Here is a 27,357-nt window from a genome sequence, read left to right on the forward strand (position 1 = left end):
AACCTAACCAGCTTTGGTGTCTCCGTGACAGGATTGCCACATCAAATGTGAGGGCTGTCTCCTGCTGTGGCATCCTGTTGGTACAGGCCCTTTCATGTCCTGTTAACACCCGAGGCTTCAATGCACTTTCCCAAATCCCCAGTGTAACTAGGACATGATGAGGGTGGTGTGTATGTGTCTACATGTGTGGTCAATTGTCCTCTGATAAATGTGTGTCCTATTTTTTGGGGCCATTACTGGTGTCCATGTGCACTTATAATGAGTAACGATGGTTTCAACTTTAACTGGAGGGTCAAGAATAAATACATCTTCTTGGTTTTCTGTCTGCTTTTGTAGACATGATATAATCACGATTTAACCAAACAAAATTTGTTTTGATATAGTGTTTGACCCAATGACGCCTGTTTCCTCTGCTGAAACAGATGATTAATCAGTGACTGTTTAGAGGAGGGCAGGATTAAGAATGATGGTGGTACCTCGCCGGCACCAGTATCTAAAGCCACAGGCGTAAAAACAAAAACTGACCAGCTTGGATGAGCTGCACAAGCCAATGTAAATCAATTTCCTGAAGAAAAAAACATTTTATTTTATGTATGTATTTCTTTGATAAAAAACCTTCCACAGCAGCTTGTATGTGTTGAGCCTACAGGGTTTCTAGTAACTTAAAAAAACCTGTGGTTTTCTCCCAGTTGTGTTGTAGCCTACCTAAAATAATAAATATCCTGCTGTCTACATTATAGATCTACAGCAGCAAGTTTAAAACAAACCAAATTATTTCATGAGATGAACTGCTGAGGTTTTTGTCCAGACGCTATCATCACCATATATATGTTAAATAATACTTGTGATGCTGCACAGTCAGGATGTGTTGCACTGTTGTTCCTTGTATTCTTCTGTAACTGTGTAACATTTTGAGTATTTGTTTGTGTTGTGTCTGCAGTTTATCAACTTGGCACTGAATATGAAGTACAGCCTAGTGAGTCTGGTGTTTGCAATCTGTCTGGCACTGCAATGTGTTGCATCAGTGAAAGCAGAGCAGGGCAAGTGGTCCTTCGTAAAGGAGCAAGAGTTTATAACCTTGAGGTGGACCACTCCATTTTCTTTTTTAAATTACATTTTGAATCTCACTGAGGGATAACTTTCAGAACAACAGCTGACACATGCAGATGTGTAACCCTGTTAAATATTTAGCATATTGAGAAGTGGTTATATAAGCTGTCACAGCCCCCTCAAGAATAGCATTGTTAATTTATACTGCATGAGGTGTACTCAGCTATGACTTTGTTGAATGAATTACTGGCTACTGTGGTTTAAAGCCAATGTTAAGATAAAGAAAAGTTGCTGCTCATTGGGTTTGTTGGAGCTAATTTAATAGTCCTCCTCAGCCCTCATCTGTCTCTCCTCCAGCCTCAAACAAGTGCCGACCACAAAGCACTCTGACTCCAACACACAGACTACACTGTGACTGACAGCTAACTTTTTACAACAAAAAAATACACCAGATCACACATTTTTAATATATTAGGGCTTCATCCTTAAAGTAAAATATGTACATACCTTATGTATTTTGCAACTCAGCTGACTTATTGCTAGGATTAATCTTACAGGCCTTGGGCTGTGCATTCAGCTGTTGTTTTTGAAATATACGGGTAGAAATTGTATGAGACATACATTTTGCAGCCTTTGCTTTTTGGAGCCTTGAAGAATTCAGCAGCTAAAATTGGTTCAAGTCCAAAACAATTTAAAGAAAAAATTGCGACACCGTTTGAAAGCAATAGAATTTCACAGAGAAGGTCGTGACCCATCAACAATGTTCTTTCTCGCCAGAATATATTCCAACACTCACACGAACACACACATGCTCTCCCACAACACCACCTGTCTAATACTGGGCTCAGTTTGTGGCTTTATTCTGTCGCATGAAGCAATATCCAGACCTGTTTGTTTTGAGATGGCCTGTCTTCTTGTTATCACTCACTGTTAACTTGTTTGGAGCTTTAGCTTCCAGACTAAATTCATTGACCAAAGAGAAATTTAAAAAACGTAATATACTTGCACATTTAGTTTAGTTTTCTAACTTATGTTCATCTAAAATAAGAAATTATTTAACAGAAAAGTAGAGAAAAGAATTACAAATACGTCAGTGATTACAAAAATTGTAAAAAGTGACATGTATAGATATTGCATTTCTAAACCAAACTATTCCTTTAATTTTAAAAATCTTGAATGTTATCTCATAACTTTCTAGATGAAGTGGTGTTCACGCTGTTGTAGGTCCTCCAAAGTGTGGATGGAAAATTTTACCAAGTGTTTTGTTAATCGCGATATTTTGTTCCACAGTGCATCAGACCTCTGCTGGTATGTGATCACCTAATGTGTCTGCAGCATTTCATTGTGTCATGAATGTATATAAATGTGACTACAAATGTACTTTAAATTGTATATTCCAGTTGTTTTTCTGACGCGTACAAAACATCAAACTTTGTTTTCATGACAAGAAAACGAGAGATGGACAGAGGGAGGGAAGTTTGTCTCATTCAAACTTCCTTCCCTCATGTTTTTTTATTATCGCCTGCTTGCTGGTCATCCGGTCAAACTTCTTGCTGAGTCCAGATGGAGTCAGTCAGGGGTGAACACTTGTGCCGAATATCAAATTCAAAACCAAAAATCTGTCTTGTATGAATCAGAGATGAACAGAATATGGGTGGAAGTGGACAAGAAGCAAAATGGAAAGAAGAAGAAAGCAAGGCAACTTGACAGTACTTATGGAATGGAAAACATGAACAGAAGGGATTGTGCAACTACTTTTGGTGCCACATGGGTTGAAATCAATGTCTAGAGTTGGAATAACTGAAATATGTGGTATTCATCATTGTTTTGGCTTTTTTTTATTTATATAGGCAGGTGTCACTGAGATTTTTCAGTTTGTAACGATGACAAATAATATTTTTCATCCTGAGAGCCACCCCGGCTTGTGTGTACCTCGGTGTTATGATCCTGCACAACTTGACAGTCAGTGCACCTCTCACCCTCACTTCTCAGCCATTAAAATGCAAAACGATCGATCTAATCTTTTTCTGCTTTGTGTTTTGGCCCGTGGCAGGTGACTGACATCAAAGAGAGGCTGAAGGAGTCCAAGAGGTTCTGGTCCAACCTGCCAGATGACATCTGCACCAAGGGCAAACTCACGGAATCTGACGATGAGCAGTGCTGGAACAGCCACACGAAGGGCAGGTAAGGACTTCTGCAGCTCTCTATAACCACAGCAAAGTCACCACGCTTCACTACGGTTATCACATTTTGCCTGCCAGGGATTAAAATAACCACACTGTGTTCCCAGATTAACACTCTCTGTAAGTACAATGGTTAGTGCTTATATGGAGAACCTCTTAGCTCCAAGGCTCTAATACTCGGAGGACCGTGCAGTTTCCAACACCTCTTATCACCACTGCAGCGTGTAGAGTATCGCAGAGTCGCACAGTAGATTGGACAGTGAGTTGTTTTCTCTGACAGTGAACCAGAGACGCTGGCAAAGGAAATATGTCAGCCCATTACTTTGGCCCTGTCCGAGTAACAAATTTACCAGATGGTGCGATAAAAGACATGTTCTCTTCTTGGTGCCAGGACCATTTTTAAGCATCGCTCTAAATCTGGTAGGTAAATTGATTGCACAGAGACAATAAAATGTCAGTAACAGTCAGACTGTGTTACAAATGTGTTTGTCAGCTATTCTCCTGTCAGCTAAAAACTATGCACACTTCATTTGGTATAAAATAATTTAAAGAGCTACAAAATTAAGGGATACATGTTGACATTACACACATGCACATGTTTATAAACATAAACAAGAATTGAATAATCCCAACATGAAATGGTCCATTAAGCCTGATTACACACTTATGTTGTGTCATATTTAAGCCTCTAGTTTCGGTTGTATCTACTTTTGAGTTCTCAGCTTGTCACACGAGATGAGTAGATACACACACACGGTCCCCAATTTCAAGAGATTTTCTGCAGGATGAGTGTTTCTGTGGAGAAACCAGTGAAAGAAAATGGAAGACATGATGGAAGCACAAGAGTCTGACTCTGCAACCAACAACAACTCTGAAACAGCTCTGTGTCTGTAACTTGGTTCGATTGCATTGGTTTGGCAGAGAGAGATCTACTAAGAAAACATCATAGCAGAGACGAGTAAATAAAGGAAACTTCTTCATCACTTTGACAACAGAAACTCTAGTCAACTCTGTCAGCCTCCGAGCAGCAGATTGCCTCAGATTCAGTGTCACTACATTCACATGCACAAAATGTTCCACTTTTATGCCCTTATTAAAAAAAGTATTCTATAGTTTAAATGAATATTGAATATGAACATTAATATTTTACAATATTTTGCATGCAGCCCCGCGTTCCATGGGTAATGTACCCATATGCTTCATATACAGCTATGCCCTCTATAGCTTCAATTCAGTTCAATTCAATTTTAATATCGAGCCAGATCTTGACATATTCTGACATATGCATCTTATATGTTTCCAAAGATCCTCTCACACCCAAATGATACTGACATGTCCTGTGTCTTAATTCACAATATCCCAAAAATACTATATTGTCATAATCGGAATATTAGCGTGCATCTAAATGTACTAATTGATAATTCATTTATATATTAGTTAATGATGTGTAACACAGAAAACTGTTTTACATCACATACTTAGCACTTTCCTTATATTTGGCAGGAACTTGAAAGAAAAACTTTTTATCCTGCATAATATAAAGATATTTCTCATTTAAACTTGATGTACTTGGGTGTTATCTTAAAGGACAAGATCCCACTTGTCTTGGCTTGTGCAGACGGTTGAAGCCTCATATAAGCAGCATATTAACTTTGGCTGAACTTTCTAATACATTTTGGAAAAGATGGAGACCTTTGAATTTCTTTGAGGCCAGTATCAAGAAGAAAAAAAATTACAGCAACTTTTTTCTGTCCTGCATCAAGAGAGGATTGAAATCCTGGGAAAATATTATTTAAATCCAAGCTGCAAAAGCCTTTCATATGCCAACCAGAACAGGTAATGTTACTTGTGCTGGCAGTAAAACTATGGGAACGTTAGATGCTGAGTAAAGTTTTTTGGTGTGTGTGATCTGTCCAGATATTTCCCCGAAGTGGTGAAAGAGGGTCTAACCAACCAAGTGAACAACCCAGAGGTGGATGTGGATATCACCAGGCCTGACACACTGATTCGGCAGCAGATCATGGCTCTACGTGTCATGACCAACAAGCTGAAGAACGCATATAATGGAAATGACATCTACTTTCAGGACTCCAGTAAGTTCTCCAGTCTCTCTGGTATTTAGAAGTTCAGGTAGAGACAAGATGATGATAAACGAAAACACATGAATTCCTTCATGTCCTGCCTCCTGCCTGCTTTACTCAGTCATCGGAATGTTCCAGACTTTCTCCTGTTGTTGTGAACACATCTAGCCCCGACAGTCTCCTGCTGTGTTCTTCATATGTGAAAGGTGAACTCTGGAAAATGTCCAGACCCCAAACTCTAACCTCATTCTCACCTGAAATCTTAATCCAGTCTCGTTCGTGTTTTAAAGTTTTAAACCTAAATTTGTCCTCACAACTATAGGAAGACGTGTACACACACACACGTACACTGACTCCTGCTGATATACAGTTGGCCATAAACTGTTATTACCAAAATAAAATCTCAGGTGTCTTTCATGTAGCAACTCATCATACAACTTCAGAGGCAGCATCAGAGTTGCAGTGAAGCAAGGCTGCCATTATTAGGAGAATAAATAGCTGTAGCTACGGTGACACCGACAGTGATGTACATCTCAAATCCTGCGATGACAGAAACCATTCGTTCTGTCTGACTCCGCGGATCCTCCCGAGCTGACAAGCTGAGAGAATCTCCGCACCACAAATAAAACGTGTGGCTGCACGACTACTGCCACCACATCTTGTACCGTAACTCCATTTTAGTTGCTGTCACATATTCGTTTTTTTTTATTTTAGGAGTTGTTACACATCAAACATTGTGTGCTGGAGAAACTACAATTGAGGCATAGCATTGCTGTAGGTTTACAGGTTTGCATTATACCCTGGACAAAGCAGTCTGAGCACTTCCTCTTGACGCTGAGGAAACATTACTTTGTCACTGCATTTCATCCAAATAACATTTCACTAGAATCTTGTGTGTTTGCACAAAGAAGGTGTGATGCAACATAGAGGTACCTTAATGAAAGTTTAAAGGAAGGCAGCTCCGTTATTACCTCCACCATAGATCAAGGTTATGTTTTTCCCCTGTGTGTGTTTGTTGGTTTAGGTTATCAGACCACTTCCTTTTTTCTTTTATATTCCCACCTGAAGAACGAGACAAGCGTGTGTAGGACTGTTCGGCCTTGGTGGAGGTCTGTGCTCTACTCAGTGTCTAGATAAACTGAAAACACAGTACATGTTCGCTGATGAGCTATTAACCTTGCAAATAGAGTGTGGCCTAGTTTTATTCTAAACTAAATTGAGCAAGCTTAATGAAAACCTGCTACTGAACTGAAGACATTGAAAATCAGGGGGGGATGCAATCACTTACGGGTGCGTGTACTGAAGTTTATTCATTAAATGATTCAAATTCACAAAATGAGTCACCAAGGTTTACCAAAAAAAAGCTTTCAGTAGAAACCAGAGCTTGATTCGTTAATTTCACTTCAACAAGTGTCATAAAAGCTGCTGGGGACATCACTATTTTTATGTTTAAGGTTTAATACATGTGATTCTCTTGCTGCAGGTGACGAGGGCAGTAGCTCCGGCAGCGGCAGTGGCTGCTCCGACGGCTGCACAACCGAGTTTGTATTTGTTGGAACAGAGGCTCCTGTAATCGGAGCTGACAGGAGCGACGAACGCGCAGCAGCAGCCGCGGGCAAGTCGCTTTGCTGTGTACCCTCCGTTCTCCTGGTGATGGCCGCCCTCACACTTTGGGCGATGCAGACTCAATGGAGATAATACACGAGTGTGGCCTGATCACTGACTCCTCTACTGTATACGTACAGTATGTTTAACAGCAAGTTCTACTGCTGTTCCCTCACTGGACATGTAGAACCTCCTGGAACCTTGTGGAGAGTGGCTGACTGTGTGGTTGGACTGGAAGTGAGTGCAGTGCTGCATCCTGCTCGTCTCCCAAAGAATGCTGATCACTGAACCAGCTTTCTCATCTCTGATAAAAAAAAAATAAAAAAACAGAAAAGAAAATGTTTTCTCATAATTCCGAAGTGGATTTTGAAAAACATGTTTCTCTTTCAGAAGGTCACACCATCTTGAGATGGCTCGTCAATGATTTTTCAGATAAAGGGGAATCTATTTTTCTTTGTATGATGAAGTCGTGAAAACAAGTCACCCATTTTATCCTATTAGTCTTCTCCCCCTCAGACAAAAGGATAAAGTCTTACTGTGTGCATGCATGGAAACGATGTTAACTGACAACAACATTTTTTAGATTATCTTTAATGCAGGCTACACAGTTTTTGGAATTGATTGGTTGGTGCGGGATCGTACAGAGCTGGCAGTTCACCTGGTTTCCCGTTTGGTCATATCAATGCAGTGTCAGGAAGCAGCAGTTCTTTCAGCCACTTTATAGTTGCACATTTAATTATCTCTAATGTAATGCACTGAGAGAACTACTTTGCACAGATTATTTTTGTTGGCTTCATAAGTTTATAAAGGAAACATTCACCCCATAGAGAAAGAAGATCTATATTTTCAGGTCATTGTACTGATTGTATTGTACTTTAACAGTTACAGTATGTATTTTACAGGAAGGTACTGTAATGTAATCTTACTGGTTTAGTTAATGGCTACATTTCTCTAAATGTATTATTTGTTTTTAGAAGTTATTTGATCACCGTAAAATGGAAACGTTTGCAGCAACAGCAAGCCATTACGTTACACTTCTGCAAACATTGTTAAGTTACCTGATTTACACTCCTCTGTTTGGGTATTTAACATTCACCTAAACAGTCCTTTTTTAATTCACAGAGTATATTGGAAAAACAAATGAAATACTTATACTTTTCTTGGCTTTATGTTCATTATTTCTGATTTATTTTCTATGTTTTTCACATGCAGTTCTCTTACAGGCTGTGCTGGTTTACCCCCTCACGTTTTACGAAGCACCACATTGAAATTTGCATGTTCCTGCTAATGTCCATGTTCCGGTTAATGAGAACAGACCCACCACCCCTACAGGCTACAGGTTGTAGAAGTGGTCATGTACAAAGTCACCAACTGGAAAAGAAGCGGGGTGCCAAGGTTACAGGGCTCTGACTGTGCTCTTAGAATTAGTGTTACTATTCATAACCTTCATTTTATCTCCTACTGGCTTTGACCTCTAACAGGCTCAGTGTGCAAAAGCCCATAGCTTTGCGCTGCACCAACACAACACAATGGCATTGACCTCTGGTCACTTATAAAAGGCAGGATCCAGAAATGTTGCAGGCATCCTACCGAAACAGACTAGGGGGCAAATGTTCACAGTCACATAAAGGGGCCTTTGAGGCACCCACTGATGTGTGTGTGGAGGCTCCAAGCTCATAAGCACCTGAAATGCTCCTGAAATAATTTCAAATAGCCAATGACTAAGTCTCTTGTCTCAATGGGGATTCACACCCCACTGCCCTGACGGATTACCAGCTGATTTGAGCACCTTTGAAGAGATCAGGCATTTCATGTTGCAGAGTGACATTAGTTTTCCCTCTCTGATGCAAGCATGACGGAAGACTGAAAAATAACATCCAGTGGAACCGTCCCTCTAAACCTGAAAAAGCTATCTGAAATTCTAAGGCACATATAAAAGGTGCAGGTGATCTGTCGTCCCTCTGTAGACTCTCAGACAACTAGAATAGACTGATTGCTAAAGTCTTTGGCACCATAAGGGAGATCTCTTCTCAGCGGGCTCATATGGCTGACAAGAGGGACCCCAAGAGAAAAACCTAACTCCACAGGAATCCCTCTGCAGAGCAGATGACCCACATCACCTCACTCCCTGCAGAACCACAGCCACACACCAGACCCAGCATGATTAATTTCAATCACTGATGCATACGCCCTAATTGTGTTCCATGACAGAACAGTGTAAAAACTGAACAAATCAACGAAAGGTCAACATCAAAGTGTCCAATTTAGTAAAACATCACAGACGGATAAACCGGATCCATCCTACTGTTTTGTGTGCATTTTCAATTTTCTCATAAAAAAACATCTCCACAAATAAAAAATGATGTTAAGACCAACACTACAATCAAATACTTAAAGCTTTTGACTGACACATCCAGTAAAGACACAAAAATGGCAGCAGACTTAAACATATTGGACCGATACGTGATTTTCACTTTCCTCTTATTAGTGCAAATAAAAAAAACATATTTCCATCACTTTTTCTTGACCGTTTTCAGCCTTTTGATGCTTGACTGCAGCTCCTTAAATGAAGTCAGCTAGTCCAGGTAGACTGAATTGAGCCAAGTGGATCCAAGGATTGGAATAAAGATATTAATCTGCAAAGCCACAGAGAAATGGTCACCAGTGGAAGAATGGGAGATTTTCCATCCATGGGTCAACGTCATTGGTTGAGGGCAGGAATGAGCTAAAAAGTGTTGATAAAGTTGAGATCAATACAAAGACGAGGTCATCTTTTTATAATCGTATGAATCTCATTGGTCTTGTTGCTTTTTTGGTCACTACTGGAAATTGTACGTTCAAATGCAACCTGTGTTTTTAAGATGTGGGTCAGTGAATGCATTGTAATGTGCCAAAAAAGTACATGCAAGTATTCAGTGCATACTGCAGGGGTGACTGTGCCTGCAAGCCTGTTGAGCCTTTTCTAGGTCAAAGCCTGTATGAGACAGAACCAGGGGGAGCAATGAAAAGCAAACACACATGATCACAGTTTACCCAACTTTTAATATCTAAAATGCAGTTTTTTCAAATGTTCATGCAGATGTTAGGTGGGTCACACTCTTGGCCTACTTTCCTCTTGGATATCTTAGATTGCTTGTGTGTAATCTGGTTCATCTTGGTGTCTTTACATGAGCACAGAGAGTCCACCACCAGGCTGATGTGTTGAGGCGAGACCATCTGATCCGCAGTCTCAGTGGCTCAGACGGATGAGTCAGACAGGGGGTAGTTAGACCGAATGGACATCCAGCAGTAACCATTCATAATGTACTAAATATTGAATAAATTATTATTAAAGTAATTAGCTGTCAGGCCTGATGTGCAGCAGCAGTTATCCCGGTCTGTTAGGATTTAGCCACCCACCAGTCCCGCAGAGGAGTGGAGGAAGTTTCATGTAAAAATCATGGTGTGTGAAATGGGGCCGTTGGAGCTCATGAAGCTCAGAATAATATTTCAATTTTAGCTTCAGATGTTTACATTTCTCTCTTGATACTGAATGTTCTGGCTCTTACAATTAACTTTCATTTTCATGTTAGGTGCAGTGTCCTATCCTAAATCTAGACTCGTGTGCAGTAAGACAATTGCATTCAGATGATATTTGTGTTTTGGTGATTCTATAATTGGTAAATGAAATAAATATACAGCATACAACAGGTGGAGAAAAGAGTAAATTGTACAAGCGTGTAAGTGGTTTATTTATCGCTGATGACAAACAGCTATATGAATTCAGTTTGCAAGTATTAGAAAATATTGTGGGGCAGATATTTCTGAGTCAGGGTGGGAAGTGAGGCAGAACAATATGTATAGAGTGTTTTCGATAACAAGGCAGGAAGTTCGACTTGTGGCGTCAGGTGCTGCCTCCTCAGTGAAGCTTAATGAACATGAAGGTGTAAAAACTCTTCAGCCGTACAAAGGTCGACTGCACCGGAAAAACGGGATCTGTGGCTGCAGCAACAAGAGATTAGACGGAGTGATGATGAGGCCCATCCTGATTAGTGTTCCTGAAATACAGCAACGGAAGTGAATCAAGACAAATCTGTTTCAGACGACGGTCAATTTTTTTCCAGAGAGCTGGTATCATTACAGTCTTCTCCAATTACACCAAAATGGTACATTTGTCTTTTCCCTCTGCCTGTGTATTCCTCTCATTCCTATCGAGCTGTGTTATCCAGCTCTGACTTCTTCAACACTTGATTTGTCTTTGTTCCTTTTCTCTTTCTTGTCTCATTAATTCTCTGGCATTTAAAAAGCTGAAAAAAAAAATGAAATTGTGTTTGGCTGGGGTTTTATTCAGAATGTTCAAACAAAATGTGTTATGCAAGGTCTTTTCCATTTTGATGTGAATCATTTGTTGCACTTTTGCTAAAACATACTGTATGCTGTGAGTGTGGTTCTGTTGTGATTTGCAAAATCCGATAACTAAGGAGCACATTAAGATTTTTGGAGCTGTCAGTGCACGCTGTTTAAAGTGTTTGGGGGGGACTGGAGTTGATGGTTATACAAGCAGACATGCCTTACCATTTTTTAAAAGACTAAAATGGATTGCTTATTTGGCTTTTGTTACACATTCTTGTATACAGAAAATAATACAAAGTAAAAAATAAAAATAAACTTTTTATTAAAAAATAACTGTCTTTCCTGCAATTTTCTCTATGTTCGCTCCACTCTGATTTCTATCCTGAGAAAATGGTTGAATAGTTATTGTAAAGGAACTCAGAACAAAAACAACCTTGTTCAGACATTTTATTTATGTCATTTATAATGTTTTATCTAATCTGTATTTAATATAGTAAATAGTACATAAATGTACACATGCAACATCCTGCAAAGTTTACCTGACCTAAACTCATTTTACCAGATGTGTAATCTGTGATACATGTCAGTCAGCCGAAGCTACCATTATATAAATTATTGCCGTCTGACCCAAATTACTAATTTACTGGATTGAGATGTTTTAAATTTACTTTTGTAGAAACTTGAAAAGCGATTAAAACTAGAACTGACTTTTGTAAAATATGGGGTCTCTGAAAATGTTACTATATTGAGAGAAACAGATCACTTACATGAAATCTACAAGAGCCTAAATACACATCACAGACCTAAGGAATAAATTACATCAGCATCACGAGGAAGAGAAGTCAGACTTGTTTTCTAATTCACCTTTTCTTCTGTGGCTGAATTTGAAGATCGACTATGCTGTCCCATTTCGAGGGCTGCTTCAGATAATGACAAATGTTTCTCAAAGACATAAAGGCGGCAGCAGGCGACAATGAAAAATATATGATGCTTAGTTTTTTAAATGTGAGTATGAGGCTTCAGTTTAACCAAACAGCTGATGGTACACATGTTTAAAAGTGACATTAAAACTTTCTCATTGAGTCTAACTGCAGCTCTGTGGCTGCAACAGCAGAAAGGAACGGAACAAGTTAGTGACGCAATTCTCTGAAAAACCAAACCGCCTCATTTCAGTGTCCAGGTGAATGTCACCTCCTTCATGGGCTGGGTGGGACACAGAGCAGGTAGGGCTAATTATTTGTATGTTAATCTAAGTTAGCTAAGTTCTTTATTGCGATTGTGTCACAAAGTTACTTTTTAGCTGAATTAGATTAGCGTAGCTAAATCAGACGTAAATTAAGGAAGTAAAAGTAAATTTGAAATGTTTATTTTAAACTTAGTGTTAATATGTTTATGATGTTCATGCTGCCCTCTGTCCTGTCGTCTGTCTGCTGCAAGCGCAATGCATGATGGTATATATTGCTCGGTTAGTGACCATCGATGCAACATTACTTTTCACGATGCATTGTGGGAAAGAATTTATGCACTTTATAGGGAACAAGCAGAGGATTGATGAGCAGAGTTGGAGCTGCAGAATGAAACAGAGGCAGGGCTGTGTGTTTGCATCAAGGGGGGTTTTACACTAGCTGCTCCGTGATCTTATCATGTGCCCCACTGGCAACTTCAGAAGTGCCCCTCGGGGTCCAATTACCCCTTAGTGAGATTCACTGGTCCACTTGGTCTGAGGGTCGGGTTCTGTAAGGAGACTCTTTTGGGATTTTATCCTTACTTCTGGAGAGTGTAATTTCTCAGCAGTATTTAAATATTCAGTCAAAAGTAATTTTAGTTTACCATTTAATTTATAGAAAAATAAATAATTGACAGAGTTGTTCTATAAGATGTCCAGAATAACTTTATCTTTAATTGGGTCTTACTCATCACGTACCTACTGTATATGGAAAACTATATATTTACCCAACATACAGACTATGTGAGGTTACACCAAATTCTAGACTGTTTCTCTCTATTAAAACAGGAGGATGGAGGAGCTCCTGATCTACAGAAAAAAGGAATTTTAGAAAGTGTGATGAAGAGAATGAGCTAAAAGAGCTTTGGGCTGATTTACAGACGCCTGCTTATGAAATAAATCCAGTTTTTTAAAAACAATATTACTTTCTGAAACAAATGAACTCTAATGGACCCTAATTTAACAAACAGCCGCTTTTATGATTTTATGTATTATCTTTTTCCGCTTTGTTCTCACTTTTCTCCACATATGCCTTTACAAATTACTTTGAACTTTAAATATGCGACAAAAAGCCTGACAGACTTAATGTTGCACTGGGGATTTAACACCAAATTATATTGTATCATATGTATCCAGTGACAATGTGATATATTCTGGTATTCTGTTCTGCTATTTTTGACTTCCCTATCCCTATAATCTAAGCACTAGGTTATAAATTCCACTACAGATTATATATTAGAAAATATAAATGTTTTCGTCAACTCTTTTTAATTATTAGATTTAGTTTATTACATTTTCTGCATCTATTCATCCATCGTTACATTTTCCTTTAAGCAAATGTTAGAATATTTGTTGAAGATTACAGATTCTACAAATTTAATGAAGTCCAAATGCTCAGTGCTCCAAAAAATTGAAGATGTCATCCTCGCCCACCAAGGGATTAAGTGAAAGTGAACCAGGCAGGAAACTGAGTGGAAAGCTCTGTTGAGCACGCTTGAAATTTTTGTGTGAAAATGTTTTCACTGATACCTGTAATCTATTAGTTGTTAAATTTGGCTCAGCATCACGTTTTGTCAGGGGAGACAATAGAGCGTCTGGCAGATAGAACAGACGGACAAAAAAGAAAACTGCATTGCCTCATTCAGTTCATCTTAGCAGCTCTCCCAAACATCCATTTATTCATTTTCACATGACAACATCAATGGGGACAACACGAAACGGCTTCACATCTGAACCTGAATTATTCATTATAATCTCTCTTTCTGTCTGTACAATTATTTATGTGCTTCAATTATGGATAAACCAGAGTGAGAGGGCCAAACTCCAGATGAAATACAAAAAAAAGTTTACGGATTTCAAAGACAGCTGAGCTTTTCTTTGGGATCCACTTGATAATTTTAGATTGCTTTTGGCTAAGCCTCTGTGACTGTGAAAGGAATTAAGTCTGCTTCACTGTAAAGCTGGAGGGATACTGTACAGTATGAGTGCTGTGACTGCAGCTGTACCACACGATCCCCTGGTGAAGAGACACTATAGAGATACATGTCTTTATTATTCTTTTACTTGTTTCAGTTTTTATTAGTTCAAAACATTTGTTCTGCTCTTTACATTCAGACTATTTGAACAACTGGACAGTTTGAGAATTTAATTAATTTTAGTGAATCGTATTTTCTGTTGCTGTTTTGCAGCTGCTAATTACGGGCTGCAATCTATTTCTCTATTAAATTTAATAAATCTCTGTGTGTTTGTGTGAGTGTGTGTGTGTGTGTGTTCTGTCTATAGGGTTAGGTCCAATTGCGATAATGGTGTGTTCACAAAAATTGGTGCTTTCATCGCCAACGGCAATGACAACTGATTTCAACTAATGCAATCTGCATCAATAATACATCTCCTTCCTCTTCTAAACATAACCCAGTCAAATCTGCACACAGAAACAGAATACACATGTTTTCTAGAGTCAGTGTGAGTTACGCTTCCAAAGATATTAACCATCTCAAGTCATCGTCAATAAATCCACTTAGAAGACGTCCCCTGTATCCAAAAACTTGCCAGTAAATGTTACTTGTCTATAAATTCATGGAAAAATCATGCAAACAGGAGCCTCCAATCACTAATTCTGTGTTCTTCAAACGGCGCCAATATGTTGACATGTAGACAAAATAGGTTTTATAGAACTTGGCTGCATATGAAATAAAAATTCCTTGAGTCTTGTCACCATTGGGAGGTTGCCAGACAATAAAACATGTTAATTAGTGAGCTTGAAGGCAGATTTATCTAGCTAGCTGTTCACAGTATTTAGGCTAAGCTAAGCAGATTGGCTGGCTGTGGCGTCATAGAGTGGAGACGTGAGAGTGGTGCTGCCAACCCAAATCAGTTTGTTTTGTTTTTTTGGCGTATCCAGATTGATTTTCGTCAGGACAGCTGAAGAACACATTAATCAGATCGAAAAGAAATCTCTGCAGATGTTTCTCAGTCCAAACACTGGCTGCTCAAATTGGGTCTTTTTGTGTCACTTGCAACATGACACACAACAAAGACGTCTAATCCAGAGGACCCTGTCACTGGTGCCAATATCTTCACTACAGCAGCCCATGGAGTAAGATCGTGCTGTCTGCACACAAATTCAATCTGATCACTGCACAGACTGTCTGTCTGAAAGATCTGATATGAGAATCAAATCAGATTTGCCTGCAGTCTAAACAAAGCCTAAGTGTTATTTCCAAAAGGACAATCTATTCTTTTAAGAGAGAGTTTACTTGATTAGGCTGAGCTCATTGATTTTATTTTCATTTGTTATCTTCTCCTCAGGTAGAGAAAACACTTACAAAAACAATCTAATGTTTCAACAACATTTTAAAGGCCCTTATTTATTGCACAGACAGAGCTGTAGTAGCACTAGTTTAATTAGATAACTAATATATGAGCAAATTAGTATTTCTAATGAGCATTGTTTCAAATGTGAGGCTCGGACAGAGCAGGAACACTCGTAACACAACAGCACTGCGATTAATACCTTTGTAAAATCATTATAGCCTCAAATAGACTGTGCTACACAACAGATCTGACAGGGAGACTAGTGCCTTTTAATCGCCCTTCACAACTCATAAAACTCAGAGTTGCGTCTGAAAGTAGGGTGGTGACTGTAAATATTAAGGTCTGAGGACATTGTTAATGGATTCTCTGATGACACATTTCATCCGAGCACTGATTGTAATTGCTTTTTACATGACAAGTAATAGTGTGAGGGCTTTGGAGACAGTGAAGAATCCCTTGAAAATAGAGACCTATGAAATTAAACCTCGGTTTTCAATTTGGTCTCCCACAAGAATTGAGCAATTAAATTGATTTAACCCGACCGCGGTGTAATGAGACATAAATAAATCTCAAAGTATCATTGTATTTTCAGAGGCTTCATTGAAAAGTAGAGTTTTATCTAAAAAAAAAAATGTATTTGTGATTTCCTCACTGCCAACAGGGCAGGTTCAATACACAAGCACTCTCAACCGGTAACTGTGATGTTGAAGTGACCTTGGTCCGCAGCAGAGATTGTTCATCTCCATCTCCTCCCATTGTACAAGGATGAAGATAAAATATCCTGGATACGAGTTTTGCCAAATTTCTTTTTTTCATTTGGAGCCAGAGTCTCCGCAGCAGTGATCATGGAGTGTAGCTGTCGTAGAGAAGTCTCGCCAATGCACTCAACCAATCAGGAATCAGTCTCAGCTGTCTGTCATGATGTTTTGACCTGTTTTTAAAGCCTCAAACAACTAATTCAAACAAATGTACCCAAACATTTGCACTAGAGCAAATATCTGTGTGATTACAACTTCCTAAAATTCAACGCAAGTGTTAAAATATTGTGCTGGTTGTGCGAAGCTTTGAATGACTAATTATAAAAGGTTTATAATAAAAGATTCTGAATGTGTATCTCCATCCAAAACATGTTCTTCTCTTCAGTAGCCTGAGCCCTTTGCAATCACTTGTGCAAATACACTTTTTCTTGTTTCACACATTAGAGGTTTTGAAACAAATTCTCCCTCTGTCTTCCTCTGCTGTCTGTCTCTCTCCGGATTTAGGATAAAGACTGAATTACACAGCAGAACAGTCCTGGATAGCAGAGACAGAGATTACCCTCCCTGATCTTTCTACAGACAAGAAATAGTTCAGTGCAAAATCCTCCCTGAGGGCCTTGCCACCTCAGTACTGACAGGCTGCATATTAGCATGCATCAGAGAACAGAAAAAGAATGGTTTCATCCTTTTTGACCCACCATTTGACTTGAGAAAGGGAGGAGTCTGCTGAGCCCATGCAGCGGATGTTAGGCCCGTCACCAGGCTGATCCGTGCTCATGCATACTGCTGTGTCAGAGGCATATGGCTCCGGTGCCAACAGGTACAGCATGCTGCGCTGTTTCTCAACTGTCAAGAGACACAGAAAAAGCTTTAGCTCCTAAAGCAGCTTGGATCTGTTCGCTCTGAAAACACATTTGCAGCTTATGTTTAAAAGTTTAAATTGTTAATAATTGTTTTTGTGTTGCAAAAATAGTTATTTTGATATTTCATAATTTCCTACAAAAGGATTAAAGTCATTAATCAGTTGGCAAAACATGTACCATTGTAATTTCAGTCACAGATCAATCGTTAGATTACTAATCAATCACAAATTAAAATCAAGTTCTTTTCTGCTGTAGATAAACTTAATACTCCTGTCACCAACGGTTGGTTGGTCAAAAAGAGACATTAGAACAAAATTAGAACAAAAATGTTTCACATTTTTTTGACACTATAGTTTTCATAAAACAAATGATTATTTAGTTTTTATTCCAATCCTCTGATGAGCCACATTTTATCTGTTAAACAATATTTGATACACAAAGAATAACATCTTCTAATAGTTCTGATGGTTCTATTTCCATCCAAGTTCTGATTTCAACTCTTTTTTTCAGGCAGCGAAAATGGTAAAATAACACTATTGTATGATTTCAACATACTTTAGTTTTCTGACTTGGCAGCGGGGAGAGCAAACAGTCAGTCAGTTTAATAATCCTAATCCCCTGTGTGACTTTCACTCTGTGTGCACTGATGTTTCATGAACACTCTTTACCCCTGTGTACGGAAATGATCGTAATAATATCATTACTTGTTGCTAAAAATACTTCATCCTTTCCAGGCCCTGTCACAGTGCCACGTCTTATCATGTTTGCTTTTGTGTGCTGTGGCAGAGTCATGTTGAAAGTAACATCCAAAACCCTGATCCACTAAATGTCTCATTCGTATAAGCTGCTGCTTCACTGCCTAATTAAGAAGCATGAATAATGCAGCAGCTTGTGTCGTAAATGGAACTGGCAGTACGTCCGCCCTGGATGCGACGAGATGATGTGTCAGACCTCAGTCAGGAGCTGATGTGAAGCGGGACACCCACCTTGCACCAGAGACATATGGGAGAGCAGCGAGCGTGGGAACGATGCAGAGGGGGAGTCGTCGGGAAAATATTAGGGACGAGATTTAAGCATGACTTATGTGATCTGGAAATTTGAAATTTTGAAGGTTGGCTCCTCTGGCAAATGGGTCAGTGGCCATGGGGATGGTCCAAACAGTGGCGGCTCTGCTCTTGTGAAGCCGTGGGAAAAAAAGTAGGTCAGTAAATAAAATAGAAGTCTTATCCCAAAAAGCTGAGAGTTATAATGCTGAAGCTGCTGCATGGAGGGAAATGATTCCTAATTACAAAGCAGAATAGTCTTTTCAACATATCAGCTATAACTGACATGTCAGTAAGGTGTAAACAAAGAGGAGGGGAATGTGAATTATTTTTTCTTCCTCCCTGTGCGCAGAAAGCATTAATGCACCTCTTCAGGATTAGTGACAGTTTGTCTTATCGTCTCCCTGTGTGCCAAATTAGCTCTCTGCTGTGTGGTGCACAATCCTGCCAAACACCAGCTTACCTTGTGGAGCAGACATGAAGATGAGGGTGATGAAGATGACAACATGCATATATGCAGCACCTCAGGAACAAATCAACTGGTTTCTTATTATAAAAGGTGAAAATAGTTACATTTGTGCGTTATTTACTCCTTTATGTCTGTATCCGTGTTTCCAGTTTCATCACCATTTGATATTTATATTTTTATGTTTTACATGCTGTCTAACTTGTCTTTTTTTTTTAAATCATCTGCTGCTTTTTCTTGGCTCCACTTTAACTGCCCTAGTTTTTCTTCTTCATATCTAACACTCAGCAGGTTCACTTGACAGCACAGTAGTGCATCGACTAACATTTTCATAAACGTTAGACTCCTGCTCACATATTTCAAGCTTATTTATGGTCACTTATCCACGCACCTGATCCCAGTCCTCAGCTCGCGGAGAATAAAATGTGGCTCGCATCCCAGCAAATTTAGATTTCAGGTGGAATTGGCAAACACCTGTGACTGATACTGTGTCAGTCGAAACAAATTTAACTGACATGTAAAAAGAGGCACAGAAACATCCCTGTATATTTTTTTTACAATGCTTCCATTGAAACAGTATGTCTGTATGAGCAGCATTCATGTTTGTGAGGAGTAAAATATTGTGTTCTGAAAGTAAACCTCACCTTAGCGGGAGACTAAGTTGCGAAAGAGTGAGGAGGAGTGTCAGTGATGAAAGTAGAAGACGAATGAAGAGGAAAGCCAGGGAGGAAAGAGATGAGAGGATTTATTGTGAAACCTATGCTGTAGTCCTGTCTAATAATCTGGAAGCTGTGGGTGGGTAGACAGCGGGAAAACACTTTATTGATGGGACTGTTTACCCCCTTTCTCGGAGAAAGAAAAGGCTTGAACATAGAAAACAAGGGGGAGAGAAGGTGCAGACTGGTGTCTCCAGGCCGTGGGAGGTGTGTGTGTGTGTGTGTGTGTGTGTGTGTGTGTGTGTGTGTGTGTGTGTGCATAATTAATGTCTGAACACTCACATGAAGAGATGCAGAAGAATGGGACAGCAGGGAGGCTTGGTGCTGGTTGACGCCGCCTGTTGACGGTGCTTTTCTGTCTGAAAATGAAAAATGAAAATAAATGAATAGTAGAAATGATACAGCTCAGTCATGAATAAATACAACTTTTCAACCTCACTGTTAGATACAAGCTGTGCATGCTCAGGAGGCTTCATCTGTGATTATCTGTTATGTCTTTTTTTACTCTGAACTGGCCAGCAGCAGCTCTTGACCTGAACAGTTTCAGTTGGTAACAGTGATTGTAAATTTGTATACGTGCTCTCCTGTGCACAGTAGACAGACGAGATGTGTGCAGGATTTAATTAATGTTGCAAAGATGTGGCACACAGATGGACTTTCCTCAAACATTAAATTCATGTAAATATATTAGCTGCTAATGCTATTCACACAATATAGAAGAAACGAGTCATGCTGATGATGAGGGGAGTGTTGCAGGTATTTAGTCATAAATACATAGTTTTTTTATTTTTGGCAAATGGCAAATGTGTGGTTTTATGTTCCGGCCAAATCATCCAGTGTGTGTTCTGACTTTTATGACATTAAAAATCGGTAAAATCTGCCATCACGTTTGTGGTTTTCCACACATCGGTTAAGATTTGAAAATCCTTGAGTCTGAATGCTTAAAGGAAAAGGCAGGTGATCAATAAAGTCGCTGTTCTTCTTCATCTGAGGAGAATGAGAATGAACAATCCACCTGGCTGAATGGAAAAAAGATAAAGTTTATTAAATTAATCATATAAATTTGCTGTTAATACCAACATGGAGCCTGTACAACTGTATAGCAATAAGCCTCCTTTAGTTAATAATGACCTCACTCATCTTTGTCAGCTGTTTGTCTCCTTGACTCATTCAAAGACACGTCATGTGTTCAGAGTAAAGCTTTTGAAAACACTGGTTTTACCGTGAACAAAAGCCTTGTCTGCCTCTGCACTGCGATGATTAAAGCTCCCGTCTAAGCTGAGGCTAAACGTTAGCTCTCGTCAAGGTCACAGTTATAATTCTGAGTGAAACAGAAACCTTGATGGGAATATGAAATTAATCTCTGGATACATTTAAGCAGCGCTCAGCATTATTCTCCCCAGAAGGTCCCAGGAGCCCGTCTTCAGTATACACAGATAAAAGACTCCAAAGACTTTGGTTCATACCATCTGAGACTTTACCTCGGAGTAATTCTGAAGACACCAAAGTGTATTGTAATCGGACTCAACCCAGCAGAGAAAATACTGCAATGAGAGTTATTCAAAATACCCTTCTTCCCCTCCTTTAAAATGCAAGGGGTTCATTAAATTCACCCTTTCTTGGTGTCTGCGTGGGTAGTGAACACTGTCCTATTACCATCCAGCTTTTTCAACTCCCAATTACCAGTAATGAAAAATGCCAAAGGCAGAGTTTTCTACAAAGAACAACTGCACTTTGAACACCTGTTAAAAGAAAATTAAACATTTAATCAATTTGATTTGTCGATGTAATTTGACTTTAATCCAATGAAAAGCATTTTAACATTTCACATCATATTATTCATAGTTTAATTATACAGGAGCTTTTAAAGGCTTTTGGTAAATTGAATAGTGCACACAAATTCGGGTGGTCTCCTAAATCTCTTAATAGCCGTCTCAAGAATCATTTGATTTTTCCATTATGGTCAGAAAAAGAAAAAAATATTTTCTTGCCAGAATCAGAATTGTCTTTTATCATGCTCAAGAAGTAACATTCCCTGTGTGATGGTCTTAGTTAGTGGCTCGTGGACTGTTTCCACACATGTAGATAAGGCTATTTATTTAATGCAGCACAAATTCATCATAGTTTCTTTAAAAAATACAGAAATAATCAGCTCTTCTTCTACTTTTTTGTATCAAGAAACAGCAGCGCCTCCACAGGAAATTCTTTGCAATGACTGGCATTAACAGTAAAGAATGGTAATCAGTAGAACACTTACTCCTGCCAGGGCCCAACAATCCTGTTATTGTCCTTGTAGAAGAAATGTCAAATCAAATGTGGTCCACTAACCTTAATGATTTATTTGTCATAGAAAATTGTTAAAGAAAGTCATGAGAAAAAAATCCTGGATCTGCCACTTAATCTGCAACTGCACCAGAATGTAATGGGTTCTTACCCGGCCCAGGCCCCATATCTTTGTTTGATGGACATCAGTTTAGTATTCACACAATCCTGTTAACAAACAAACAAACCAACATGGGAAAACAAAGAGAGAACAAATCCCTGACCAACAGCCTTCGGACATCCACAAAAATGTCAAGAATAAAGAGAGGAACCATGGTGAGTCATTTTGCTTGTCCCTAAAAACTGTATAATTGAGATGATAGAAGTTTTAAAAACCAGTTGTAGTTAAATGCACCATTGTTTGGTATTTAGTGAAATCAATCGGACAACATCCCAATAGTATGTGAGCCGGTGACTATAAGCTTACCATGATCGAACCCCTTGGAGAGATGTAGCTGAAGATGACAGTCAGGGCAGCTGCACCCCAATATGAGTGTGTTGCAGTCCTATTCTCAATGTCAGACAAAGGTGAGTGAATGAATTCAAGAAACAGTCTTTGGCTAAAATACGACTGTGAGGAGAGAGCTGAGCTGTAAATCAAGGATCTCCATTTAATGCTGGGTCCTTGTTCCCACTCTCACCTGAGGGCATGACTGAAAAATGGTGGAACAGCGTCGATGAGATGAAGACACGGCTCGGTCAAACCTGCTCAAGCCACCAAACCCACAGGGACAGAATCATGACCAGACTCATGTCACATTCAGTTCACTGCCTCAAATCCACACTGAAAAAAGCATGGCCCGAACAGGAACTGATATATCATCTTTATTTTTATTATTTCATTACAAAATTTCATCTAATATATGTTTAAGAATTGTCAGAAAAGAAAAATACGACAACTTCTGATGTATTCTCTTAAGTTTTGTGCTTTGAGATCGAGTTTGTCTTACAGTGAGAACTCACTTTCCCCCCCAAAAAAACAAGCTGTGATTTATACTGTGGAAGAAATCATTTAGAAGCCACGGGAAAACATGAAACCCTGGATTACAAGTCCCAGCAGTTCAGCCAAAGGGTATTATCTGACAAAAGGATGGTCAGGCTGCTCTGCTCGCCCTCCAAGCTGCTATGAGCTTAACCAGTAGCAGGAATAAAAAAAAGGATGGATGACAACCCAAAGCCTCCGGACACGGCAGGAGGAGAGTTACTCCACAGACTGATATAAATACAGTAAACAGAGTCTCAAGAATAAACTAATACAAACAGATTTATTGTAGTTAAAGGTAAATTATGTTTTGTGCATTATCTCCTAAAAGACATTTAAACCAAAGGTTTTTAATGATGCAAACTAAAGTTTTGATTTAATCTGCACCAAAAGTTGGATCCACATAAAACTTGAATTTGCCAGTTTCATGGTAATCTGTCCAGAACACTGTTGAAATCAAGTTTAACATATAAATAAATGCATACATTAAACAGACTAACTTAACTTATTTGTTTGTTTGTTCAACACAAACTCCTCATGATGGAAATCACTTTAATACATGTGACCCTTTACATTTAACTTATGTAATAAAGTTACATGGAAATTGAATATGTAATTGAAAAACATAAAGCCATCGTTTTAGGCAAAATTACTTTTGACAGTAGTTTTTCTTTTTTAAATCCAAACAAACAAATCAGCCAACAAACAAACAGACAGGGTGAAAACATTTAACCTTCAGAGGTAATGTCATTGGAAAGGAAAACGAACGTGGGCAGCTCAAAGTTAAACCAGGAGCTTCGTCTGTTAACTCAGCATCTTGGACAATTAGTGTCATCGTTCCACAGTTTGTCTTCATTTCTGGGGGTTTGTTTAAAGCCTGATCGTTCGACGTCTTGTGCCTCTCTGACCTATTTTTAACAAATTCACTGTGTTCCAAGAACTCATCAACTGTGTTTTTCATATTATAAAACATTCAACAGACGAACCAAGCTGTTAAGGGCAGTTTTCCTTTAAAGACGATTGTCAAAATATAAAAAAAGACAGAAATGTCTTTTTCAGGTGACACATCGAGTCTCCGACCTGAAGAGTGAACGTGTTACTTAAGAGTTCATGACGCAGTGAAAGGCCTGCAGGATGACGCCTGTGGATGTGGGTGCAGTTTCATCAGCATTTGTCCCCTTTGCTCCTTCATCCGTCTCAATATGAAGCGATGAAAATAATCACAGGAGACATCAAACTGAACCTTTTCCCTTTAGTGCCAGTGAACCTGTGTAACCTGACATCTGCGTTCAGCCTCGAGGCTCCTTTGTCTCTGTGCCTGCTGTCATGATGCCATATTATCTACTTAAGAGACAGAACTCCATTCTTTAAAAGTGTCATTAACACAATGGTTCTAATGACAACAGCTCCAACTTTGACGGCGCCAACTCGTGATATAATGTGTTTGGTGCAGCAGTTGTGACTCTTGTGAAAATCCTCATGTACGAGACGGTAGAAAAATAGGTGTGGTTAATCTCATTATCATTTCTAAACCTTGAGATGGAGTCGAGAAAGCCCCACTGCATGAAAAGTTGGACTTTCGTCAATTAACAGCTTGTTAATTGTTCACAGGTATTTTCAGGCCGCACAGAAAACTACCAGGAACTGACGTGAAGTTCCATTATCTGGTTGTTTTCCCAGTTTGGCAGCTGTGTCATTGTGTATAAAAGTCTCAACCATTTGTCCTCCCACAAACCTGGCTAACTCAGAACCACATTCACATGTCGATGGCATATTAAGCTGTTGACTCTGCTGAAATTGCCTCATCATTTGGAATTCAATTGTTTTATTGTTGAAATCAAACTTTCCCAGTATCGCAGCTCGTCCTCAAAAAAAACGAAGACATGGCGAGCTGGCAGCAGAGCCGCCATCTGCTCTGCTGCCATGCTCACTGCAACTCACGAGGTGCAGAGGAGCGAGGCAGAGAGCAAGGCCCGGTGTAAAGCTGTGGAGGTCTGCTTCACACCGGGTCAGCTTTGGTAAAGGTGGAGGATGTCAGCACTGAAGATGTGTCTCTGGAGGACATGTGGGAGACTTACAAGAAATTGAAGAGTGATCATTCATATGCAGTTCAAGAAACAGAATTTTTCTGTTCTATCGTTTCTCTCCAACACGAGTCAAGCTCCAACAAACTGCTTCCTACAGATCCCAGAATGCAACTTCCATAATGTCTCACACTAAAACCCAAAAAGCATTGGTGCTCGGAGCTCCTCAGGTGGCACAGATGCTCAAATATCAATGTATCATGATAAAAGTTCGGCCTGGTGTATTAATGTTGAAAATGACTAATGGACACAATTACTGTGCATGTTTAAGGACAACTGCAGCACGAGGAAGGTCGTCATTAAAAAAAGAAAGAACTTATTTTTCATGAGTACCTGAGCAGATTATGCCTTTGGCTGGAGAATAAAAAGCTGCAGACGAAATCCAATTTGCATTTGAACAGTTCTACATCTAGAACAAAACGACCGTGGGTCACACGCATATTAATTAATTGCAAAATAACTTCGTACCAATGTTTACATCATTCGTTTTTTTTAGGGTATCTTTCTGTCCACCAGTATAGAAATAACAGGGAGGAGTTTCGAGCCACCATCGCATGTCTCAGCTAATTTTTACAATGTGATATATTTACAGTCATATCAGCTTTAATGTTTCCCTTGTTTATTTCTGTGGAATACACTGCATGTACCTATGAATGTACATTATACTGTACATGTATACTGTACGTGAAGAGTGAAACTTGGCCATAAAGAGAACAAATTTAGCTTGATTTGTTTTTAGCTCTTACATGCGTGAGCCAAAGAACCACTGACCGGATATGCTTGGCACACCTGAAACAAATCCCTTTCCTTTTTTTCTGCACACAAAACTCTGGCAGCCACACGGCAGCAGCCACACAGCAGCAGCCACATGCTGTCAGGTCCTGCAGCAGGTAGAAGCAAATCACTTACCTTCTATCATGCTTCAAACTGTTTACTCTAACCAATGCTGTAATCACTCTTATTTTTCTGATGTCCTCAGTTAAACGTGGCATCTATTGCACTTCTGTCCGTCCTGGGAGAGGGATCCCTCACATGTGGCTCTCTGAGGTTTCTACGTTCTTTTTTTTCTTTTTCCCTGTTAGTTACTCTTTTTTAGGGTTAAGAACAGAGGATGTCCCACCTTGTTAAAGTCCTATGAGACAAATTGTGATTTGTGAATAGGGGCTAGACAAATAAAATTTGATTGATTGATTGATTGAGAAGCAAATGGATTCTTCCTCACCAGCGGCTTCAGGAGCTATCAGCCGCTATCCAGGCCCACGAAGGCAGAGCAGGATTGAGTTTGAAAGATGATGATAGACTCCCGAGGAAACTAATCTATTTCTAAAAGAGGAAAGGAGTATGAATTCTACCCCCCCCCCCCCTGCCTACCCTATCCTTTCACCGTGTCTCTCAGCAGCAGCGTTATAGGTCAATTTTGCAATTGAAATATGCCAATTAAATGGACCCTGAACAGCATGGGAGCTGCTGCAAGGGGAGAGAAGCAGATGTCTTGAATTCTTGTTTGCTCCTGCAGTGTTGGAAAATGAATGAGAACATACAGCACATATGCAACACTTCACTGTAAGTTTCCTACAATGCTCTGAGGCAATTTACCTTAAAGTTAAGGTTTACGTTTTCACTTTTGTTATAAGAATAACAGGCTTTTTTAAATTGGGCTTGTAAAAATATTTTAAATTTCAAATCCAATATTAAAATGCATCTACAGATCATTAAATTACTAAGACATTTTTACAATGTGTGCTGTACTTACATTTGTGAAATTGGTTGTTATAATTCATTATTAGTGCTAATTAACAGCAGGTAACTGATACAAAAAACAACAGGACAGTTAAGATTTGCAAAGCTGAACCATTTGCTCTCTCACAGGAGCTCCAGTGTCTCTTCTTTTCCGGGCGATGAATTCACTCCCGCCGTGTTCTGCACTGTGTCGAAGTGGTGCTGCATTACACACTGGAGCGTATTACGTCCACTGGCCCTTTTCATTTCTGGATAAATAAGCTTGAAATCAAGTCTTGAAAGTTTCACTCTGCAAAAATGCAGCTGTTACATGGCCGGGAGCATATGTAGACAAGGCAATATCAAGACCCAGACGGCTCCTGTCAGTCGTTGGCCCGTGGATCTGCCCTCCGTTGCTGCGTCCTCGACAGGTGGATGATGATGATAATGATGATGATGTCTGTGATCACCGGTCGCATCTGGGCTCACTGAGGAGAGAGCAGAAAGCAACATGGCAGTCAGGAGGATGCTCATTATCAATATCACATTATGAAAGATGGATTGCCACAATAGCCTCGAGAGACAAGGCTGGTTTATTTTTCTTATTGTCAAC

General features: G+C 39.4%; 2 protein-coding genes across 3 annotated transcripts in view; one reads left to right on the forward strand and one right to left on the reverse strand.

Annotated features, from left to right (window-relative positions):
* Positions 1 to 11,584, forward strand: part of LOC109624774 (glypican-6-like) — a 116,204-nt gene extending 104,620 nt beyond the window's left edge. For both annotated transcript variants that reach the window (XM_020079679.2, XM_069525227.1), the window contains 3 exons: positions 3,104 to 3,234; positions 5,151 to 5,326; positions 6,798 to 11,584. In XM_020079679.2, coding sequence (XP_019935238.2) covers positions 3,104 to 3,234; positions 5,151 to 5,326; positions 6,798 to 7,012 — 522 coding nt within the window. In that variant the 3' untranslated portion in view covers positions 7,013 to 11,584. The remainder of the gene's footprint in view (positions 1 to 3,103; positions 3,235 to 5,150; positions 5,327 to 6,797) is intronic.
* An 11,187-nt stretch (positions 11,585 to 22,771) lies between these two features.
* The window catches only part of gpc5a (glypican 5a), a 116,888-nt gene continuing 112,302 nt past the window's right edge, over positions 22,772 to 27,357 (reverse strand). Inside the window, exon 9 of the mRNA XM_069525236.1 lies at positions 22,772 to 27,232. Within this exon, the coding sequence (XP_069381337.1) occupies positions 27,072 to 27,232 (161 nt within the window). The 3' untranslated portion in view covers positions 22,772 to 27,071. The remainder of the gene's footprint in view (positions 27,233 to 27,357) is intronic.

The sequence above is a fragment of the Paralichthys olivaceus genome, chromosome 1, assembly GCF_024713975.1.
Source record: "Paralichthys olivaceus isolate ysfri-2021 chromosome 1, ASM2471397v2, whole genome shotgun sequence".
Taxonomy (NCBI): Eukaryota; Metazoa; Chordata; class Actinopteri; order Pleuronectiformes; family Paralichthyidae; genus Paralichthys; species Paralichthys olivaceus.